The sequence below is a fragment of the Hyposmocoma kahamanoa genome, unplaced genomic scaffold (assembly GCF_003589595.1).
Source record: "Hyposmocoma kahamanoa isolate Upper Pololo Valley unplaced genomic scaffold, ASM358959v1 78, whole genome shotgun sequence".
NCBI lineage: Eukaryota > Metazoa > Arthropoda > Insecta > Lepidoptera > Cosmopterigidae > Hyposmocoma > Hyposmocoma kahamanoa.
The window spans coordinates 3698763-3720048 of NW_020653945.1; the positions used below are offsets into that span (position 1 = coordinate 3698763).

Sequence of the window (21286 nt, forward strand, 5' to 3'; positions counted from 1 at the left end):
ACCATTGGAAAAGCGTAAAGTAGCCAACCCGAATTAGATTAGCGTAAGAGGCCAATACCTAGCGACGGCACGTTAATAATAAAGACAGATTAAGTTTTGACATGAACAACATTTTTGGATATATTGTCAGTTACGCCGTTTCATTTTGAAACAGGGTCCATCACCATGCCCAGAGGAGTAATGATTTTGTCAAAGATGCTGTAAATAACTAAAGCATTGGAAAAACTAGAATAGATTTCCTGTTTTGCATTGTATACAAAACAAATATAACTATTATAATAAATTATTATAATAACCTGGTGTGGTGAAGTGACAAATGAACATTACTATTACCACATCTTTTCCTTCTTAAAAATCTGAAAGGAACGGATGCTAAATAAAGGATACTCCAGTTAAACAAACGACTTCGCATGCACATGACATCAGCGGAATCTAGGCCTCCGCCTACTTCCATTAGCCAGTTCACCGACTCCGCCTAGACATGGATTTCAAGTCAAATAAACGTAGATACAAATCGTTGGACATAGTGGACAAAAGGTATCTAATATCTAAGATCATGCTGATGCCGAATGCGTAGCGAATGAATAGAACGGTGTTATTGATCTGATAATGCAGCTTATGAGACGTATCATTGAGAACTATAAACCACACGAACTACACACTCAACTTCCAACGTAGGATGATCTGGTAAACATACAGTACAATAATAATAATGATGATAAAATTAAACCTTTAATACATGTACGAAGAAGAAGCCAAGTTACAAAACAACCCATCTGAATAGCTGATACACTGGAATATGGTCAATATGATTAAGTTTTAGGTTTTCGTGATTACTACACGCTGGAAATAATACGATTTTTTCAGATCTAAATCTTGTATGACAAACAACTGTTTCACGTTCTTTACAGGTCACTCACGACTGACTGTCACACGTGATACGCGACTTAGGGCCGAAAAAATAGTTCCATTTCCAATGATAAGATTAATCCTATTAACAAATTCTCAACCAGCACAAAGTTCCGGAAAGCAATTGTTCTAATGAACACTGAACATCCTACAAAATGGCGATAAAGCAAATATGTATGGAATATGTTGAAAGCAATTTTCTAAGACAGGGGACTTCGCGCCTTCCCGGATAGGGCACAACCGTAAAGGGCTAACGATTTTAATGAGCACCACAAATGAGGAGAACAAAGGCTTCCGCGGGTTCCGGAATCACAACACCACTATCAAGGACAAACATGGAATACAGGAAGACGTACATTGAACTACTTTTATAGATATGTTTGCGTTTGTGAATGTAAATTTTAAGCTTCGAAGTTATTCGAACTTTAACGATCCTGGTGATTCCGTTTTGAAGGGTAGGTGCTGGTAAAATTACAGGCACATGGAACTTGTCAACTCATGTCACTGAAGAGCGCAGTGGCAGTGCCCCTCACATCTTTGCGATTTAAAGCTCTGAGTGACACTGCAACTGTTATGGATAGGCGTGTAACTTACCATCAGGCGCACGACTTGTTCGTACCATCACTTAATATAATTTTTTTTTTTAATTTACTTCTTCCGGTTGGTGCAATGAGAATATCAGTGTCAATGATCTGAGCCAGAATGATCTGAAACTGCACCGCAACGATCAGAAACGCTTTAAAGATGTACAACTAGAGCAAAATACGACTCATATAAAATTTTGACTGTGAAGTCAAAGTTCAAGAACACATTCTCGTCTGAAAAATATTCCATTTTATATCACACTTAAAGCCCAATGTTCAAGACGTAAAGTCAATTTCTATACCTTATTCTATTTCTAAAGTACTATTCGATTGTTTACGTCGCAAATGGTAGCAGCCAGGTCTAGTGTGGACCGCACTCCATAATACCTGACATATAAGGAGATCTGATAAAGGCTCAAAATACTTTACTGCCATAGTGTGTAAAGTAGCTTTAGAAGCTGGCAAGACCACATTTTAGAAAACCTTTGCCAATTTAAAGGTACTATTGACAGACCAAAGAGAAATAGCGATCTATTTGTAAATAGGTATTGAAGTAATATAAGACTTGGCGCCTTCGCTGAACATTATAATAATAAAGATGCAAATGCAAAAACAGATTATAAAAAGGTACGTACTTAGTCTGAAATACATTTCTCATTCAAACTTGCCAACGCAAAAGCAAGATCGACATTACGATCTGCACTTGAATGGAACGCCGTCACAATACTGCAACTAACGATGTTTACGCCACTCAGAAACCTGCTTATCATCACAGTATAGCAATCTGTAATAAAGGACAAGTGTAAAAAGAACTCAAGTTTGCATATAGGGATTCCAAAACCAAAGGTCATCTGAAACTTGTCGAGAGAGAGAACAAATTAACCGCCTCGCAAATCAATGGACACAAGTGAACTGCATTAGCGACAATGCTTCGTAAATGCGCATTCGTTTATATTATTTTTTTTAATGCAATTAGGGTTGTGCTCGGGCAACGTTCGGTCGAGCGTACATCTGTTCGGACGTCTCCCTAATAAAAAATTGTATAACAAACCACACAAGTTCTGTCTGTACCTTAGTTATAAAACGCATGGTTGTGTCATAGGAAAGTAATATTGCCGGTTGAATTTTTGTCGTGCGTTGTATACTATTAAATATATACACACATGGGGGGCGATATGGCCTTATGATCACAAAATGGAGTATCTGTGGGGCGGCGTAACGGTTTTCAAAGCATGTGGAAGATACTTAAATATATCAGCGGGGTGATTGTAATCGATAGCAATTTTTATTATAAACCGTTAACTAGTTTGTATTAAGTTCGATTTAGGCACTTCTTTTGAGTTCAGTATTGGATGTAGTTTTTTATTCTTTTGCGAGTGTTTGTTTAACGTTAAAAATGGTTTTTTTTATTGTAATATAGTGTTCGAAAGTTGTTGAATTGAATAATAACTTTACTTCAATAATGCACACACAATTATAAAAAGCACAAAATATAATAAAATTATATTAAATGCAAATCATAAAACAAAATAAAAATCAATATTTGAAACCGTCAACCGTGACCATGGGATCTGTAAAGGGCCCGAAACGTCGGTTTGTTTGAAAAAACAAATATACGCGATTTAAATCCGGAAAAATAGTTTCATTTCCAATATTTGAAATTTAACACTCTAAATTCATAAATAATAAATTCAGAATTGAAAGTAAAATTGCAACTCAATCATAACACAAACGACACAAGATATGTATGAAACGTAGAACATACGTTGTTTTCCTGCAAGTTCACGCTATTTTTTATCGTTTGAAAATCTTCTTGATTCATCTTTTTTAAAAAGACAAGATCTAATCTCATAAAGCTTTAAAAGGAACCGGTTTCCTAAACTTAATCATCTATTTGTCTAGCGGCGTCTTTTACCATCCACAATACGTTTAAGATAAACGACATCAAGATGCTCTACAGACCAGATGTTCTCCAAATTGATATGCTAAATTGTTACCACTATGTTACTGGACGTCATTGATAAATTAGATTGCTCAGATGATAATTGATCTACACTCACTTTTGGCTAAAAATATTCGAGAAAAAAGTTGAAAAGTGAAGACCACACGATATGAGACGAGTAAGTTGATTTTACTTGACATAATCTAACTGCAACATGTAGGTAATAAACAAATTAAAGCATGATAGCAAATCATTTTTAATAACTGCCTCTATGGCCGAACGGTTACCATGCCGGACTGCCACGCAGAGGTCCCAGGTTCGATTCCCGGGCCGGGAGAAATATTTGTATGGCCTACATTTATTTCTCTCTTGAGTTTGGGTGTAATTTGTGGTTGTCTGTGTGTGTGTCCATGGCACCCGCAACACAGGGTTTCCCTAGTGCGGGGCTATGTTGAGTGTGTGCGTTATTATTATTATTATTATTATCATAATGCCTCCTAACGTTTTACCTTTATCTATGTACTATACAATGCAGATATTCAAGTCGTAGTTCACACTACCTAATTTTAAGATTTCTAACTAAGGGATAAGTGTTCAGAGTATTTAATAACTATTACTTACTTGCAAAAGTACTCTCCCCTCGACGTGGATAAACAAGTTCCGCCATTTTTGCACGGCGACGGAGAACATGAGACGAAACCTGAAAAAGAAACATAAAATTAGTATGCGTATGAGCAAATTCGAGGCAACACAAATTGATGATGAGCATTAAGGTGCATTAACTGACAAATGAAACTAGGCTTGTTAAAGAGAAGGAATTACTTAAATGTGATGATACCTTTTAAAAAATATCATGGCAAAGCTCTGATGGCGGTCTGATATTTAAAGATTTACGCATAGTTATTCTGAAGTAAGAGATAGTTAATTGTTCTCATGACGCAGTATAAATTCCAACATAAATAAAACACATATGTTATTTTTACTTTATTTGCTACTTAGTAATATTAAGGACCCAAAAGCGGACCTTGTGGTACACCCGTATTTAGATCAAAAGTAAAATAATATTATTGATGTTTAGGCACGCAAAAAGGATGTTTATTGAAAGTAAAAACAAACAAAAAATTACAAACATGCAAAACATAATTAAAAAGATCATTAACTGTCACCGTATAGGGGTATCGAGGTCAGTTGCTAATCGTAGGTAAACACGACTAAAGCTATTCGGATGTGACAACATTTCGCATAAATTATTCAACTTGAAAATTTTTGAACCAACAAAAATTTGCCTGCTAATTTAATTTAAATCATGATACCTAATATGAAAATAGAAAAACATATCAAAACAAAATATAAGCGAAATGTCAAGATTAAAACGACCGATGTCGAAATAACAGAAGTTGGTTCGTATGTTTAAATGTAAAGACCTTAAAGTATGATAAATATACAACGATTTATGTGGCCAGTGTATCAAGAAACAAAGTCAGTATTTATGTTACCAACGGGAAATACATTCAAGGTTTCTGAGATTGATGGATGTCAAGTATTCGGCAGCCCGCTACTGCTGACTGGTTGTTTGCAAACGGAAGTTTTTGTGTGATTATAATCAGTGATATTATTTCACTCGGCAGGTACTTGGCTTAAACAGGATGATATAAAAGACAGTCCATTAGGGATGAAGAATTTGATCAATGTACAGTACAGTTATAGTTTTGATTACAGTTACGAACGGAAATCAAGAGTATTATTTGCACTGAAAGTCCAAAAGACGTAAAGAAATTCGTTAGGTCCGCTGGTTCGTTCCGTGGCTTAGTTGGTATAACATCTGACACGAAGGGATGTTTTACGAGTGTTCGAACTTTGTATTAACAATTATGACGAAAAAAAAAAAGAAAAATATATTAAAACTGGGTAACTCCGTACAGATCGTAGTATACAACTTTAAAGCATCCAGTGCTATAAGTTGAAAATTAACTAACATTATAACTAAAATTTCAAACATTTTTACCATTGTTGCAAAGAAATAGCATATTGAAATTAGAAACAAAGGAACAGTCATTCGTCAGTCAACAAATTATGGGATTATTAGGAGACAAGAGACATAATTATCACATACGCCAACATTAAAATTACGGCACGACACGTCGTCGATGGATCAATCACAATACAGACCACCCAAACATCGATTTAAAATCGGATAAAGGACGGAAACATTCAGGCAACATTGAAGATAAAAGAAGAAATACGACACTTGAAATCGACGTGTACACAAAAAGTTCGTTTTGCAAATTCGATATCATTATATACATATTTATGGGAATTCTTAACGGATAATTTCACACATCTCTCGAAGTTTGCTCAGCACTTCTAATGTAAACACGTTTGTTGAAAATTTGGTAACTCTAGTAATCACAGAATTACTATCTACTTGATAACTCTGTAGGTAAATAGGTAAATATTATAGATTTTATTTGAATCACACATGCGTGGGAATATGAAATTTTGACAGTTGTAAACATGGAAGATATTACATTTATTTATCAACGATTTAAAACTGTTGACTTTGCAGTTAAGAACTGGCAGTTTCTCTGAATTTATACACAGAGAAAGGTAAACAAGGATAAACTGAGATATAGAGTTCCAGTTTAAACGATATCAACTTCATCGACAATAAATTGGAACCCTGATCGAAACATAAATGCGCATTGCAAAATGAATGATGGTCATAAAAGTGTTATTATTCAATAAACAATATCAAAATTACGTTCCAGTATTAATTCGCAATGGTCGATAAATCTTACAAGAAGAAATTCAAGGAAATATGCGATATCTTTGCAATGACTTTAATATTCGCCTAACGAAAGCAGTAAAGAACGTTGAGTTTTTCGCGATTCCACCAATATCTCTGGAAGGCGTATAAAAACCGGATGGTGCAACAAGGCCTTATAAGGTCACCCCTTTGTTTTTACTGCTCGTGAACGCTGCGTTAAGGACAGTGGCAAACCAGACAACTTATTAACTCAGACCAAAGGTGCTTGTAAGTGACTTAAACTGTCAATTGTAGAAAGACTGACAATTGTACCAAATAACGCTTTTTTTACTAATGGTAAGCAAAGGATATCGGAAACTCTATCAGTCAGAAACAAACTAATATTTCCCATAAATGCCAACCAATATCAAAGCGCATTATTAGTTTAAACAACAAATACATACAGTTCCTTATTTAGGTATAAACAAGTTCATTAATAATAAACTTCAACGTTTTTATACAAGAAATGTACTCTCCCAAAACTACGACAGTACATAATTAATGGTATCGATATACTTGTGTTATTTTCTACCGTTTCTTTCTACTCAATTATTAATCTTCTGCTTCGTATTAGCTAAAATAACTACCAACCGATCGACTCCTATAAACTTGTAGATCGATGTGTACAGGTTTTTGAAACCCGTGCCTTACCCGTGTCGTACACTTATTGATATCAAAGCACAAAAAGTGGCCATAGTGCGGACATTTATCATATCGAGAGATGCTCGAATAACGCGACGTATAATCTCGAATAATCGATTCGAATAATTCAAATAATGTAATGAATAATCGTATTTTGATAGGTAAGGAAGATTATCGTTATTCATAATAAATTTGGAGGTACACAATGTAGTGTTCATATATTTTTTAACGTGGAACGATAAGGTTTTTACGGTTTTTAATGTTTCTTCGAAAGTATTTCAGTGAACTATGTGGGTTGATTTGTTGTCCACTCTAAATATGGTGCAACTGATTAACTGCCTTTGTACTTCGATTACGTGTGGAGACACAAAAAGAAACTCAAAATTTTATCAATTTCAAAACGTACAATAAAAAATGTCATCTCTAAATTCACAATTTATGAATATTCAATTGATAAAGCTATCAGTATCAAACGGTTGGTTGCGGAAATGCCGATAGTGGTATCATACCGTGGGAATTTATTCTATAGTTGTTGATAACACGCATTGACATGAGTTACAGATTCTCGTACCAATAAAAGCGCTTAGGCAAGTCAAAGGGCCTATAACTATTGAAAATATTTGATAAATTAAAATAGGTATTTAAGAATATTTTAATCAGGAACTGCAATGTTAATCGTCGTCTACGTAATGTTATATTCATTCAGAAAAGACTGAACCAGGGAGACTGCTGGCTCTGAGACATGTGGAGATAATGGGAATCGTGCTACGACGCCAACTGATAAGACGTTCTGGGTACCACTGGAACAAGTCTAGAAAGACCTAAGAGATTTAGGTACTTCTTTTTCATCTTCTTATCGGACCGAAGGCACAAACATGCAGCCCAGAGTAATAGGACATGTTTGCCATCACGGTGAAACGATTTGACAATTTGCGTAAGGTTCTTGCTAATTGTGCCCAGGGTGCCTTGAGTTAAGGGAATGTTAATACATCTTACGGGAAGGCTCCTTTCGTGCAACCCGCCTTGGTACTAGTAGTTGTGACGTGGCGGAATCTAGTATCGGAGACCAGAGGGTTTAGACCAGACGCTCTATCGCGCGTGATACAAAGGTGTTGGAAAGGGAAAGACCGCACGACTGAGCTCACCAGTCGTGCACTCCAACACGCGCCAGTTTCACTCGGTCTATCCTGCGCAATTAGCTTTTACACTGACGCTCCTTCCTAACAAAAAGGAACAAGAGCAACCTCGTGCGAAAGCACATTAGTTTAAAAACTTCATACAGGTACCTATTCGCTCACGATAGCGCGTGCAGGTTTTCCCGCGCGCGATAGTATGACTGTGTAAAGGAGGCTATTGGTTCACTACGTTAGGGGTATTCGTTCAGAACAAGATCTGTCCCTAAGCTCGAATTCATACTTATCAATGACAAGAGGATCACACTTCATTATTTTACTTTTGTTTTTTTTTTTGTAATAATAATTTATTTCTTTAAAAAGGTACAACATTTAATCTAGGTACAGTGTAGATGAGCCTCACCTGGGAATCTTTAAATTTGGTTTCAGAAAATTCAACAACCATTTACCGAAACTTAACTTTTTCAGTGACGCAATTGGTTTCAATGTGCAATATGTACTTTTAGAAACGTTAAATTTTGTACCAATCTATGATTATTGAAAAATAATTATAAATTTTCAAATGTCTATCTACCCTTCGCCATGCGCTATCGTAGGAGAAAAATAGCTTCTTCAGAGAACAGTCGTATCGATTTTTTTTTGTCGTTGCCGCATAGTAACATCCTTATTGCCGTATATTTCGTGGACATTCGTAAAAAATGGATAATATTTGCATATGATAAAATAACGAAAGAATTAAAAACTATATGTAATCTGGTGACAGTTCTAAACTGTCTTGTGAGTATTTAAATATATTAATATGTATGGATTCCAAATTATTTATAGTGTTGTGACAACTTTAAAGGTTTTTTTTTATCTTTATGATACATAGCATTTGAAAATTCACGAAAGTGTAATGTTTATAAAAACTATTTCAATTATTTATTAATAAAAAGCTAAAAAAATATTATGCAAAAGATTTCTCTTTCATTACACCAATAAAAATTCCATAAAAATTGTCTGTCAAAAACAAGTGATGTCGGCATGAAATTTTTAATGTACAGTAATTATTTTATTTCACTATTCTGATTCAAAGAAGCTTTTAAGTGGGCTCCGATAGATTACGAGGCGCGGTCACGCGATCACAAGCAAGCAGGTTTTTATACATTGACAAATGCAATTTCGAAAACATTTTCTTTGCGGTAGTTGGTGTAGAATATTATTGACCACCAAATTATCATGAGTTTGACGAAAAACAAATGCTGATTGTTTATGCAGCGCGATCGGCATTTGTTTTTTTTTAAATAATCGATGAGCATTTTGTAGCAATAGTACCTTACCTATTTCTGCCGCCAAGCAGTAATGTTAGTTCCGGTTATGAAGGGTAACGGAGCTGGTGAAATTGCAGGCACATGGGACTTGTCAGCTTATGTCTCAAGGTGTCCGGCGGAGTGGCAGTGCGCCTCAGATCTTTATGATTTAAATAAAGCTCTGAGTGGTACTGCAACTGTTATGGACAGGCGTGTCGCTTACCATCAGGCGCACGACTTGTTCGTCCCGTCACTTAGTATTTATAAAAAAGTAGTTATCGTCTAATTTTGTTTATAAAATCATTAAACTCTTTCCAGAAAAGTTGCCATTTTGAAGATCGACACCTCCTACGTAATCCATTGTAATCCATAGGTGCATTCATTATTTCATAAATTGCTTTATTTTTATGTAGGTCTATTGTACTGTTTATGTATATTGTAAACGATTATAAAGAGTATATATTAAATTTAATTGTAATACCTCAAGAGTCGAAGATATTATGCCGATTTTAGTCCTTTCAATACATCAAAAAGTTTCTCTGTAAAGTTGTAAATCTGAGCTTACGATTCTTTACGTAGGAGGGATCGAGATGTCGACTTATTACACCAAAAGTGCTTTATAATGTTGGCCTGTACTGTTGCGGCAACACTGAAAATAAAACGGATGCCAGCCAATTAAGTGGATTTTTAACCTGTTTGGCGAATTGTTAATGGAATCAATCACAAATAATTAAGCTCATTATTTAAAATGGTTGCTATGTGCTTGATGAACTCTGATGGAAACAAGTTAAACAACATCTTGTTTATTTCAATCACTTTTTTTCAGTGTAGTGGTAAAAGTGTTGTTTTTTTATTTTAGAATTTAAAAAAGGGTACAGTTTTCTTAACTAAACATAGTGCTACAAAACTGTATATATACAGTTTTGTTTTCTGTGTATGTAAAGTCTGTATTTTAGTCTTAGCATATCGACAGTGGTAATTTGAAATGTCGTAAGGGACCTTTTGTCGTTAAGGAAAATATCCCTTACGACTTAACGATACATTAACAAAATTAGAATCAGAATCATTTATTGTTTGAATTGGTAAAAAAGATGTTACACGGTAGTTTGAGTACAACAGTTCATACCCATGTCGGGTGTACAATGTTTTATGATTACAATTAGTCATTAAGCTCAATCAATTAAACATATAAGTCAAAATAAAATAATTAAATACATTATATAATGTCAACAACATAAACACAAATTTTAAAATAAAGTTTATCTGATTCACAACATTTAATTTAATCATAAATGTATTATTACCTTATTACCTTTTTTAAATTATTACCTTTATATCGACAGTGGGATTTGAAATGTCGTATATGATATTATTTCAGCTATTTATCGTTCATTTTCGCGATTGTTACACGTAAGAATTGAAACTATTTTTTCGGGTCTAAATCGAGATTTAGATGCTAAGTAAAACAGTTTCATTTCTAATATTTTAATTACTTTAAAGTCAACTGAATTTCACGTACTATTATACCTCAACATGCTTTCCTATCTTGGAAAAATTATAACTTTTCCTACTTTAGTTTTCTATGTTTTAATTTGAACGACGTGTTGTCGTCATGGGAACTTCTTCTAATTGCAGTGTTACTTACTCAATTACGGTGGGCACGCACCGTACAGTTCCTTAGGCTTGCTGCTTATTAATACAGGTACTTTACAAGTACAGTTTCATTTAAATACAGTTTTTGTACTACTGGCTGTTAACAGTACCTAAATAACAAAATTTGTAGCCCTACATATTTCTGCCGCCAAAGAGTAATGTCAGCATTACTGCGTTCCTGTTTTGAAGGGTAAGAATGCTGGTGAAATTACAAGCATAGGAACTTGTCAACTTTTATCTCAAGTTGACGAAGCTATGGCAATGGCACTCAGATATTTGCGATTTAAAGCTCTAAGTGGCACTGCAACTGCTATGAACAGGCGTAACAGGTTCGAACGACTTGTTCGTCCTGCCCTTAGTATCACAAAAAAATAAGTTGAGTAAATGCTAGGAACTGATAAAAAACTAATATTCTAAATTTTTATTGAATTTACTTTCAATTATTTGTTAAGTGAAATTACTCCACTAGTTCGTTATAATTATTAATTTATTTCATTTATTTTATTTTATTATCTTAGGAGAGTTTACAGCTGCTTTTACGATATGGATTTAAATATAAATAATCAGATGCCAATTAAAATCTTCCACATATGAAAATTAGAAAATAACACAACCATAAATAACTAAATAACATTTGAAAAGAAGTTGTTAGTCATAATAGTTTTTATATTCGTAACGCTATTACAGAAAAGATCTATGCAACAGTCACCATTAATACAAAGACCAACGCTCCGGAAAAAATCCTTCGATCAGGCCGGATTCGAACCGACGTCTTCTGACACGGTATGCAAGAAGACGTCGGTACAAATACACACAGTACATACTCTTTAAAACAATGATTACATTACCGCTTGAGCTCTACTGCTACTAATTATTTTTCTGTCCCAGTACGTCACTTTACTCTTAAGGGGTAAATCATTGACTTACAATTATATGGACGTCGGGTCCGCGCTAGAAATGTCCGAACTTATAGGGCGTTAAAATCGTATACAGAGCGTCATTCACGCTTTAGTCTTCGTTTGTTCGACTGACAGCGAAGCAAGCAAAATTAGACAGTACTGCGATGACATTACAATTTAAATTCAACGTTTTAGCTTTTTCATATTCCTTTACATGTCACTACGTTTAAATAGGTTGACTTGGGATATTTTTTTCGTGCTTTTGTATTAGACCCGTCGTCCATTTATTTCTAATCAATCAATGGGGTAAATGGACAAAATCCGTTGATGATGATGTTTGTTTTTAGCTCGATTTATTTTTACAATGGCGTTGTAGAAATATCATCAATGGGTAACGTGACCATTATTTTTTCCTTTAAAGCGGAACGCCTGTGAATTTATTATTTATTAATAAAAAATACAACACTTGTTTATGATAGTTAATGTTTAATGATTTTAAAAAATAAAAAAAAACTAAAAAATTTTAATTTAAAAAAAAACTAATCTTTTGTAGTCTGGTAGGCTGACTTTGTATATTTTTCGGATGAACAAATTTGCTTCAATGTGTCATGAATTTAACTGATGGCATTATTTTGAAATTTATACGTCACGTTTGTCGTGTTATGTCAAAGCGGGGCATTTTTAATTGTTTTGAGGACAGCGGGACACGAAGCTCAAAAGCGGGACGTATGGTCACGTTATCTATGAGCCTTATTCCGTATTACAATTGGACTATCTATTCAAATGATAATGTATATAGGTCATAATAAACAACAACCTTAAACACAATTTGTTATCATTTAGTTCACATACAAATTAACTCATCGGTACAGGCGTTATCGAAACGTCAACTAACAATAATGTAGACATTGGTTAATAGATGAGTATAAATGACATTTTATCATTGAATGTCTTGTTTGTTAATTGTTTATTGATAGTTCGGGGTTGAGGTTAGAGTAAATTGAATTATGTTACAGCTCTCCTTGTCATAATTACAGCATTTGTATTTTGCTAAAATTCGAGATATTAATAGCAATTTTTTTTTTCTTTCAAAAATGTCAATTATACTGGTTTAGCTCAAGAGTCTATACAGCCTCAAATGGCTTTGATTGATTCTGCATAACAGTGAGTGTTGAATCAATAACTTTGAAAAAAACATTAAGTAAAATTGAGGATATATACTGATTAATATACGGTGTGAAAACACGACTCCAAAAAATTTTCACGATAGAAAAAAAAAACACATACTTCAAAAATTTAGAACAAAATCGCTGTATTAAGTAGCAACTTTGCATATAAACTGCCTCCGTGGCCGAACGGTTACCATGCCAGACTGCCACACAGACAGCGTCATTATTATTACTATTATATACCATTGATGTTTTTTATTACTGAACTAAATAGGGTTGTGAACCTTCTTTGACGTGCAGTTTTATCACGATATTTGCCTTCACCGAAAAGCTCTTGATAAATTTTATTTTAAAATATAAATTCCAGATTCCAGTAGGCTAATGATTTGCATGCTCATTGTTCACGTACTTCATTATCCAAAAAAACATAATCAAATTTCCTGTTCCAAATTTCAACAAAAACCAAAATACTCAGTACAGTTACAATAAAATTAGAATAGCATGTAGCTATTCAAATATTCTCGAAGATAGATATCATTAGCACGGATATATGAAAAAGAGGCGCCAGAGAAAAAATATACCACTGTGGTACCGTTAGTGTGTTTTATTAAGAACCTAATTACCTACACGAGCTTGATCGTAAACCAGTAAGTCGTCTTTGTAAACCGTTACACGCGAACGATGTAAATATATCTTAGAAAAGCTTGACATTTAATCCTTAACTGTATTATAAAATTGCATTATAATATGCATATGTTAAGGAATATTTTACGTTATCGAATGCAAATACGTGTAAACATACAAGCTGCATTACGACTGGAAAGAATTTTGAGTGCTGTCTGCAATCAAACTCAATGATAGTTTAGTCAATTTTTAACTGCCTCTGTGGCCGAACGGTTACCATGATTGCCACGCAGAGGTCCCAGGTTCGATTCGAAATATTTGTATGGCCTACACTTATTTTTCTCGTGAGTTTAGGTGTAACTTGTAGTTGTCTATGTATGTGTCCATCGCACCCGCGATACAGGGTTTCCCTAGTGCGGGTCTATGTTGAGTGTGTGCGTTATTATTATTATTATGAAAATATTTAATTATAAATATCATTACTTTGATTATTTTCTTTAACTAATTGTAATTTGTGTTATTTTCTACTTATAATAATTTATTATCTAATCGTCAGTCACTTGTATCATTGTATTATACTTTATTGTTTTCCTTTCCATAACGGGCTATGGCAGAAAAGCAGCAAAGGTTGTGTCTTCATAGAATCCACAGACGCTGAGTCATATACCTGTTTCACATATCACATTTCATTTGTTGCTTTATTATTAGAATCACTATTTCGTTTTTATTATGTTAACTGCCTCCGTGGCCGAATGGTCACATACCGGACTGCCCCGCAGAGGTCCCCGGGTTCGATACATTTATTTCTCTCGTGAGTTTGGGTGTAATTTGTGGTTGTCTATGTGTGTGTCCATGGCACCCGCGACACAGAGCTTCCCAAATGCGGGGCTATGTTGAGTGTGTGCGTATTATTTATTATCTACATTATATTAATTTTTTATTATCATGTTGTTTTCTTTATATCGTATAATGTGTAATGTAATGTGAAAACCAATATTATTTTATTTTAATTACAATAAAGTGAAGACGACCTCCGGTTAAAACCTTAAGTAGCGGTGGAGCTTCTTTCACGTACCTATTTCTGCCTCGAAGCAGTAACGTGAGCATTAATGCGTTCGGGTCTTGAAGGGTAAAGGTGCTGGCGAAATTACAGGCATATGGGATGGCACTTGTCAAGTTACGCCTCAAGGTGACGGGCGAGAGGCAGTGCCCTTAAGATCTTTGCGATTTTAAGCACTGAGTGTCACTGCAACTGTTATTGATAGGCATGTCGCTTACCACCATGCGCACGACTTGCTCGTCACGTCACTTGGTATTTAAAAAAAAGAGGGGCTTGCACACTGGTTTTCATGGTGTCGCCATGTCTAAAGTCCCGAGTTGAATTCCCAGCCGATTCAATTTAGAAAACGAACTTTTCTGTATTATCTCTGGTCTGGTTTTGGTTTGTAGCACCGTCGTTATTTCTGGTTTCCATAACATAATTGCCTTAGTTACTTACTGTGAGATCGGAGCAACGTGTGTGATGTTGTGTAATACTTATTTATTTCATTTTATTTTCACATTTGGAAACTATAATTATAAAATGTATAAAACAAACAATACAACATCATCTTCGACCCAGTATACGTTCCACAGCTGGGCACGCGTGTCTTCCAAGGAGAGGGTTTAGCTTTAGAACTGTCTTCAATCACGATATCAATTCACGTGACTAATTAATATAGCCGTTCAGGGCCAGGAACAGTGTTCACGATAAAATTAAATATTAGATTATGATAATACGGGATTTTCCGTTTCGTTTCGATATACGGATCTCAAATATCAATGAAGATTTACAGTGCTATTTCAAAAGTGTTTTCAGTGTGAGATTAGCGAACAAGGAACGGGGAGCGCCTGCCCGCATTGCACGGTCTCAACTGTCCGGGGCGAAGGGTCAAGCGAGCCGACCCTCCGAGGGGGCCGTAGTGGTGAATCTGCGGGATCCCTGGCGCCTGACCAAAAGGGTATGCATTTCACCTGGAGAGCTAGTCTCGCATAATGTTGGGTCATGAAAGATTTTCATATTGAAAAAAAATTATTTTTCCGGATATTTTTCCAATATTTTTTCTTTAATTTTCTAAATTAAAATTTGTCGTTACATCTGTCAAAAGTTGAAGTTACTGAACGAAAACGAAGGAGCTAATAAAAAGGTTTTTTCGCTGTTGTGAACATTTACAAACTCGTTATTCTTTATGTTGCTTTTAGATAGACAAGTTTATTATATAATTTACACTAAATAAAACTTCAAAAGATATTTCTAAACATAGAACATAATATGAGCCTTCGTAATTATATTTTTCCAGTGTTTCGGGTTTTTTCCCGGAAAACTGCCCACTATTTGAAATTTTTCGGAAAATTACCTACCTACACATACTGCTTTGTCCATAGAGAAATATGAACAACGTACTGACACATTTCAAAGATTTACATACACTGTTCATATTATAAATAAATAACGCACACACTCAACATAGCCCCGCACTAGGGAAACCCTGTGTCGCGGGTGCCATGGACACACACATAGACAACCACAAATTACACCCAAACTCACGAGAGAAATAATTGGAGGCCATAAAACTATTTCTCCCGGCCCGGGAATTGAACCTGGGACCTCCGCGTGGCAGTCCGGCATGGTAACCGTTCGGCTACGGAGGCAGTTTAATCGTTATAATCATTGAATCATTATAATCATTAGGGCAAGAAAAGTACTGATTTATGAACGGTACCATTTAAGTATTGTCCATGAAAGGGTTGTGTTGGCAACCATAGGTCTATGCCGCCACAGGGATTCGAACCATCGATCTTTTAATTACGAAACAACATTTCTACCACTTGGGTGCTACCGCATGTGTCATTATTAGAAGCCTAGTATACTGCTAACAAGTAACAACAGCTGCTGTTACCTACTTACAGATTGCGTGGGTAGCGACTACCGTGTGACAAGCTACCCGTTTTTATGTACACTTTTTAAAATACTATCGTGAATATTTAATTAATGTGAATTTTTAACTGGTATGGAAAATTCATAATTGCCATAAAGCTGCTGTCAAGGTAAAATATGGACGATGGAATTGGTGACGATAAGGTTGATATTGCCTAATCCAATTAATTATACGAAATGTTACCGTGCATCTGTGGCTTTCTAGCACGGCGGCATATCTCAAAGGCCACATCGACCATATTGGCGTATTTTTAACCAATAGAAACCTGTTATCTTATTTGTATTAAAATTTAGCATATTCTGAACATAGCTGCGTAATAATGATAATGGTATTATAACAAACTCAGTTACAGACCGAGACCGAGAAGTAGCAGTAGTGCTACTTTTGCAAAAGTTGTCAGCATTACTGCTTTCCGATTTGAAGGATAAAGAGTACTAGTGAAATTATAGGCACATACATCGGTGTTTTCAACTAATGTCTCTAAGTAACAGGTGCAGTGGCAGTGCCCCTTAGATTTTTGTTATTTAAAGCTCTGCAACTGTTACGGATAGGCGTGTCCCAGACGCACGACTTGTTCTTTCCATCACTTGGTATCATAAAAAAAAGGATACAAAAATAAGTCAAGCATTATGTTGCGAAAAAAATTGTCTAACTGCTCCTTTTATTCTGTTCAAGAATACTGTGACCACATAAAATATGTAACTAACTTGACATTTGAAATGTAAATTCTAAATGATATACATATTTTAATGTCATTAATGATTAATTGTGTTAATATTAAAATTATTATAAATTTATTATAAATAAATTTAATATTGGACAAAATGTCAAAATGCCTAATGCCTGGTGCTAAGTGACATGCCAGTTCTAACAGTGCCTCTCAGAGCACTACTACTGCGCCCGTCAACCTTGAGACATAAGTTGACCAGTCCCATGTGCCTGTAATTTCACCAGCACCCTTACCCTTCAAAACCAGAACGCAGTAATGCTCACATTATTGTTTGGCCGCAGAAATAGGAAAGTTGGCAATACTTCCCTGGACGAACTCTTTCACAAGGAGTTTTAACAATATTCAATTATATCTAGAAAAAAATTTAAGGCTGGTTAAAATTTTCTGGGAGTAAAGTTATAACTTCCTTCTTTTTGGGTCGGGGGTTAACAATAAAGCTGACATAATGTAATAAGTCAAAAGTAAGTAAGACATCCAGGTACCTACCTAAGTAACAAATCACGTATGTTTGTAATAAAAACAATAATCGCGAAAACCTGCTTATCTAAGTGTTTTTGTAGTTTTAAATAGTTGCTTATAGAACATTAGAAGACTGGCGCTTAATTAGATTGTTATTCAGTGCATTTAATTTATAAAATTTTTACAATTTAAACAATTTTCACTGTTTGGAAAGGAAATATATTCGCATAGAGTCCTCTTCTCTACTAAAATTGCTATGGCCAACAGGGTCCACAATTGGTTCTCAGAGCTATAAGTTTTCATCTTTGAATTTTTACATTGTGGAATGCAATAAAATTACTGATTACTGAATTTTGGTCAATAGCAGCAAATATGACCTCTTGTTCTCAGATATCATTTATGCAATATTGGTTCTTAACACATGGAAAAAAAAGACATTGTGTTATGCTTCACATTTCTAACTATAAGTAAATAATTATCTATTTTTTACAAATTAAACAATGTAAGTTACTATAACCGGTAATGTTGCAATAATATGTACTTTCATAACAGCCAAGTGAAAAAGTCGATTCAACAATTTCAACTCCCCATAGACATAGCATCGCGAAAGTTCGACCGTTCGCTGCGCGCGCGCCGACTCCGGCCCACGGTCGCCACAGAGGGTGAGCACCCCACAGAACAGTTGTAATAATAATCTTCGATCAATAGTTTAGATACTTGTCATAATGTGTTGGCAACTTTATGCACACGAAAACATTGCACCTGGCTTGCAAGTCATATTACCGATTTTTTTCACATCAAGTTATACTTGGTGCAAGATAAATAATAAATAAATAGCATACAACATCACATTTCTTTTATAATACCAAGTGACGGGACGAAGAAGTCGTGCGACTGGTGGTAAGCGACACGCCTATCCGTAACAGTTGCAGTGCCAATCAGAGTTTAAAAATCATAAAAATCTGAGCGCCATTGCCACTACGCCCGTCACCTTGAGACATAAGATGACAAATCCAATGTGCCTGTAATTTCACCCTTACCCCTCCCAACCCGAACGCAGTAAATGCTTACATTACTGCTTGGCAGCAGAAATAAGCAGTACTTCCCTAGTCGAACTCTTTTACAAGGATCTCTACAAGACAATATAGAAAAGTTAGTTTTTCTACATTGATTGGCCGTGAATCGAACCCGGGAACTCAGAGAATAGCTACCTCAGAAGTTGGTCGTCAAAAAAGAACAACATGGTGTACAAGTGTTATTGTTATTGGTCACGCTACTGCCACTGCTTCTGCTATGTGTTGCTTTTTTCATTCGGGTTACATAATAATCATGAGCGACGGCGATTATATCGAGTGTGTGTGTTATTAAAATTGACAATTGCGAAAGTTTTGCACGAGAATGTGTCGGCACATAACAATCAGAGCATTCTACTAAGCACACAAATCGTGGGTTGCTTCATTTCGCTATTCGCTACACATTTTGACCTTTCAACAGGTTGACAAAGGTAGATTGGTTTTTATGGAACTTCCATCTTAGCACAATAGCATTAAGGTTCACAGTTACAATAACATAACTCTACATTGGTACTATCGGGTAGAATGGTGCATGCTTTTTTTATCTCGCTAGATCGGCTATTTATACGTCGTACTAACTTGGGCAAAATTATTATTCACCCTTGTATTTCTTATTAAAGGCCGGTTCATATGCAAGCATTAGACGTGCGACAATACGCCAAAGGCTAGTTATGAATAAAATTCGTGTGTAAGCACACGTTAAGCAAAATGAGCATCTGAAGCTATCAGCAATATCACTGACAATAATTGAACAATGTATGTTTATGTAGGGCGGTATAGGTATGTATATTGTGAAATTATGCCACTAGTTTGTTATAATTAACGAACACAAAAAATTCCTTCTTCTAACAAACCCGTGCCAGACGCTATGCCAACTAAGGCGCGGAACGAACCAGCGGTCCTCACAAATTTTTCCGTGTGCTTGTTAGTCGTATCTTTGTATTTTCAACGACTTTTTAGCCGTAGCGCCATCTATGAGAAATCTAAGAAAGTATTTCGTCACCCAGATAGGTAACTTAACGGAAATTTTGTTTAACTCAGCGTATAAATAAACTGATACGGAGATCTTCCGTCAAATAACACCTTACTAGCAGCCAGGCAATAATCGAGGTGACAGTACATTGCCCAATCATATGGGCCAATAGAGATAGGGGCTTGATTGCGGATGCTAGTAGCTATTTGTCGCATCCGTTCAGCTTTGATCTTGGCACTTCAGAGTTAAGAGCGCCCATGTCCATAAAGGCTACTCTTGCGGTTGATTGAAAGTGTTGCCTTGAATGGAAGTGTGCGAATGTTGTATTTATTTTTATTTATTTACACAGCTAGTCAAACCAGACTGAGACAGCGTTATAGAAGATATTATTGCCTCACATATAACATTTACAACTAGATTACAATCCAAAATTATGTGCACACGACTTGTTAGTGATTACCTAGTGCGAGAACAATTAGTTGTATCTCAACTTTTGTATAATATATGGACTGGGTCATTTGTAAAATACAAACAACAAACAAACAAACAACCTCTTCCATGACTTTTAATAATTCATGAAATTTTGCTTTTGTACAAAAATAGAAATATTTAAATAGATCGCTGTAACCGGCGATAACTCTGTGCGGTAACGAAAAAGGCTAACGTAAATAACAATCCGATGCAAAACGTAGGATCGAGACGACGCTTGCATGTTTCAACTTTACTACTAAAAACAGATCTAAAAATTGTCAGAGTGATTATGACTAATTATTAGTGGTCGTAGAATAACTAATCTACCTAAAGTATAACGTTTTCTTAGTATGGACATACACATTTCGTTATCAATGCGTACAGAATTTCTTATTTTTGTTGTTGTATGTTGTATTGAATATTGAATTCCGAAATATAGGTTATCTCCTGTTTATTTGAAATAGCTAAAGTATTTAAATAGGTAAACACCTATATAAACAAACACAATACAATACAATTACAAAACAAATACAATATTATTTAGGAAATTGAACTCTTTTTCCGGATTTAAATCGCATAAATTTGTTTTTTTTTTAACAAACCAACGTTTCGGGCCCTTTGATCACGGTTGCCTATGTGTAACAATCGCGAAAACCTAAGACCTCGATATACAATATTAATTTTTGAGACAATAATTTGTAGCAAACAGGTAATAATAATTTGTCGCCAATGTACTTCAATTTCAATAAACAATACATATGTATATTCAAATAAAATTAGTTCCGAAAATTCCCGGGAATTGCAGAAGGGAATGTCCATGTTTTTTTTTTCAGCTTAGCTAAATTAACAGCCTCAATTCCGATAACTGCTAATTAATTTATATAATTTTTATTTTCCCGATATCAGGAAATAAAAAGAAATATGATTCGCGAAAAGTAAAAAGAAATCATGG

The 21286-nt window shown here is 35.1% G+C and overlaps 1 protein-coding gene across 8 annotated transcripts in view; it reads right to left on the minus strand.

Moving 5' to 3' along the window:
- Positions 1 to 21286, minus strand: part of LOC113233188 (neurogenic locus Notch protein) — a 203160-nt gene that overhangs the window by 132968 nt on the left and 48906 nt on the right. For all 8 annotated transcript variants that reach the window (XR_003310680.1, XR_003310679.1, XM_026468212.1 and 5 more), the window contains exon 2: positions 4057 to 4135. Coding sequence is in view for 6 of the 8 variants with exons in the window: in XM_026468212.1 (XP_026323997.1) it covers positions 4057 to 4135 (79 nt within the window). In the remaining 2 variants the exon portion in view is untranslated. The remainder of the gene's footprint in view (positions 1 to 4056; positions 4136 to 21286) is intronic.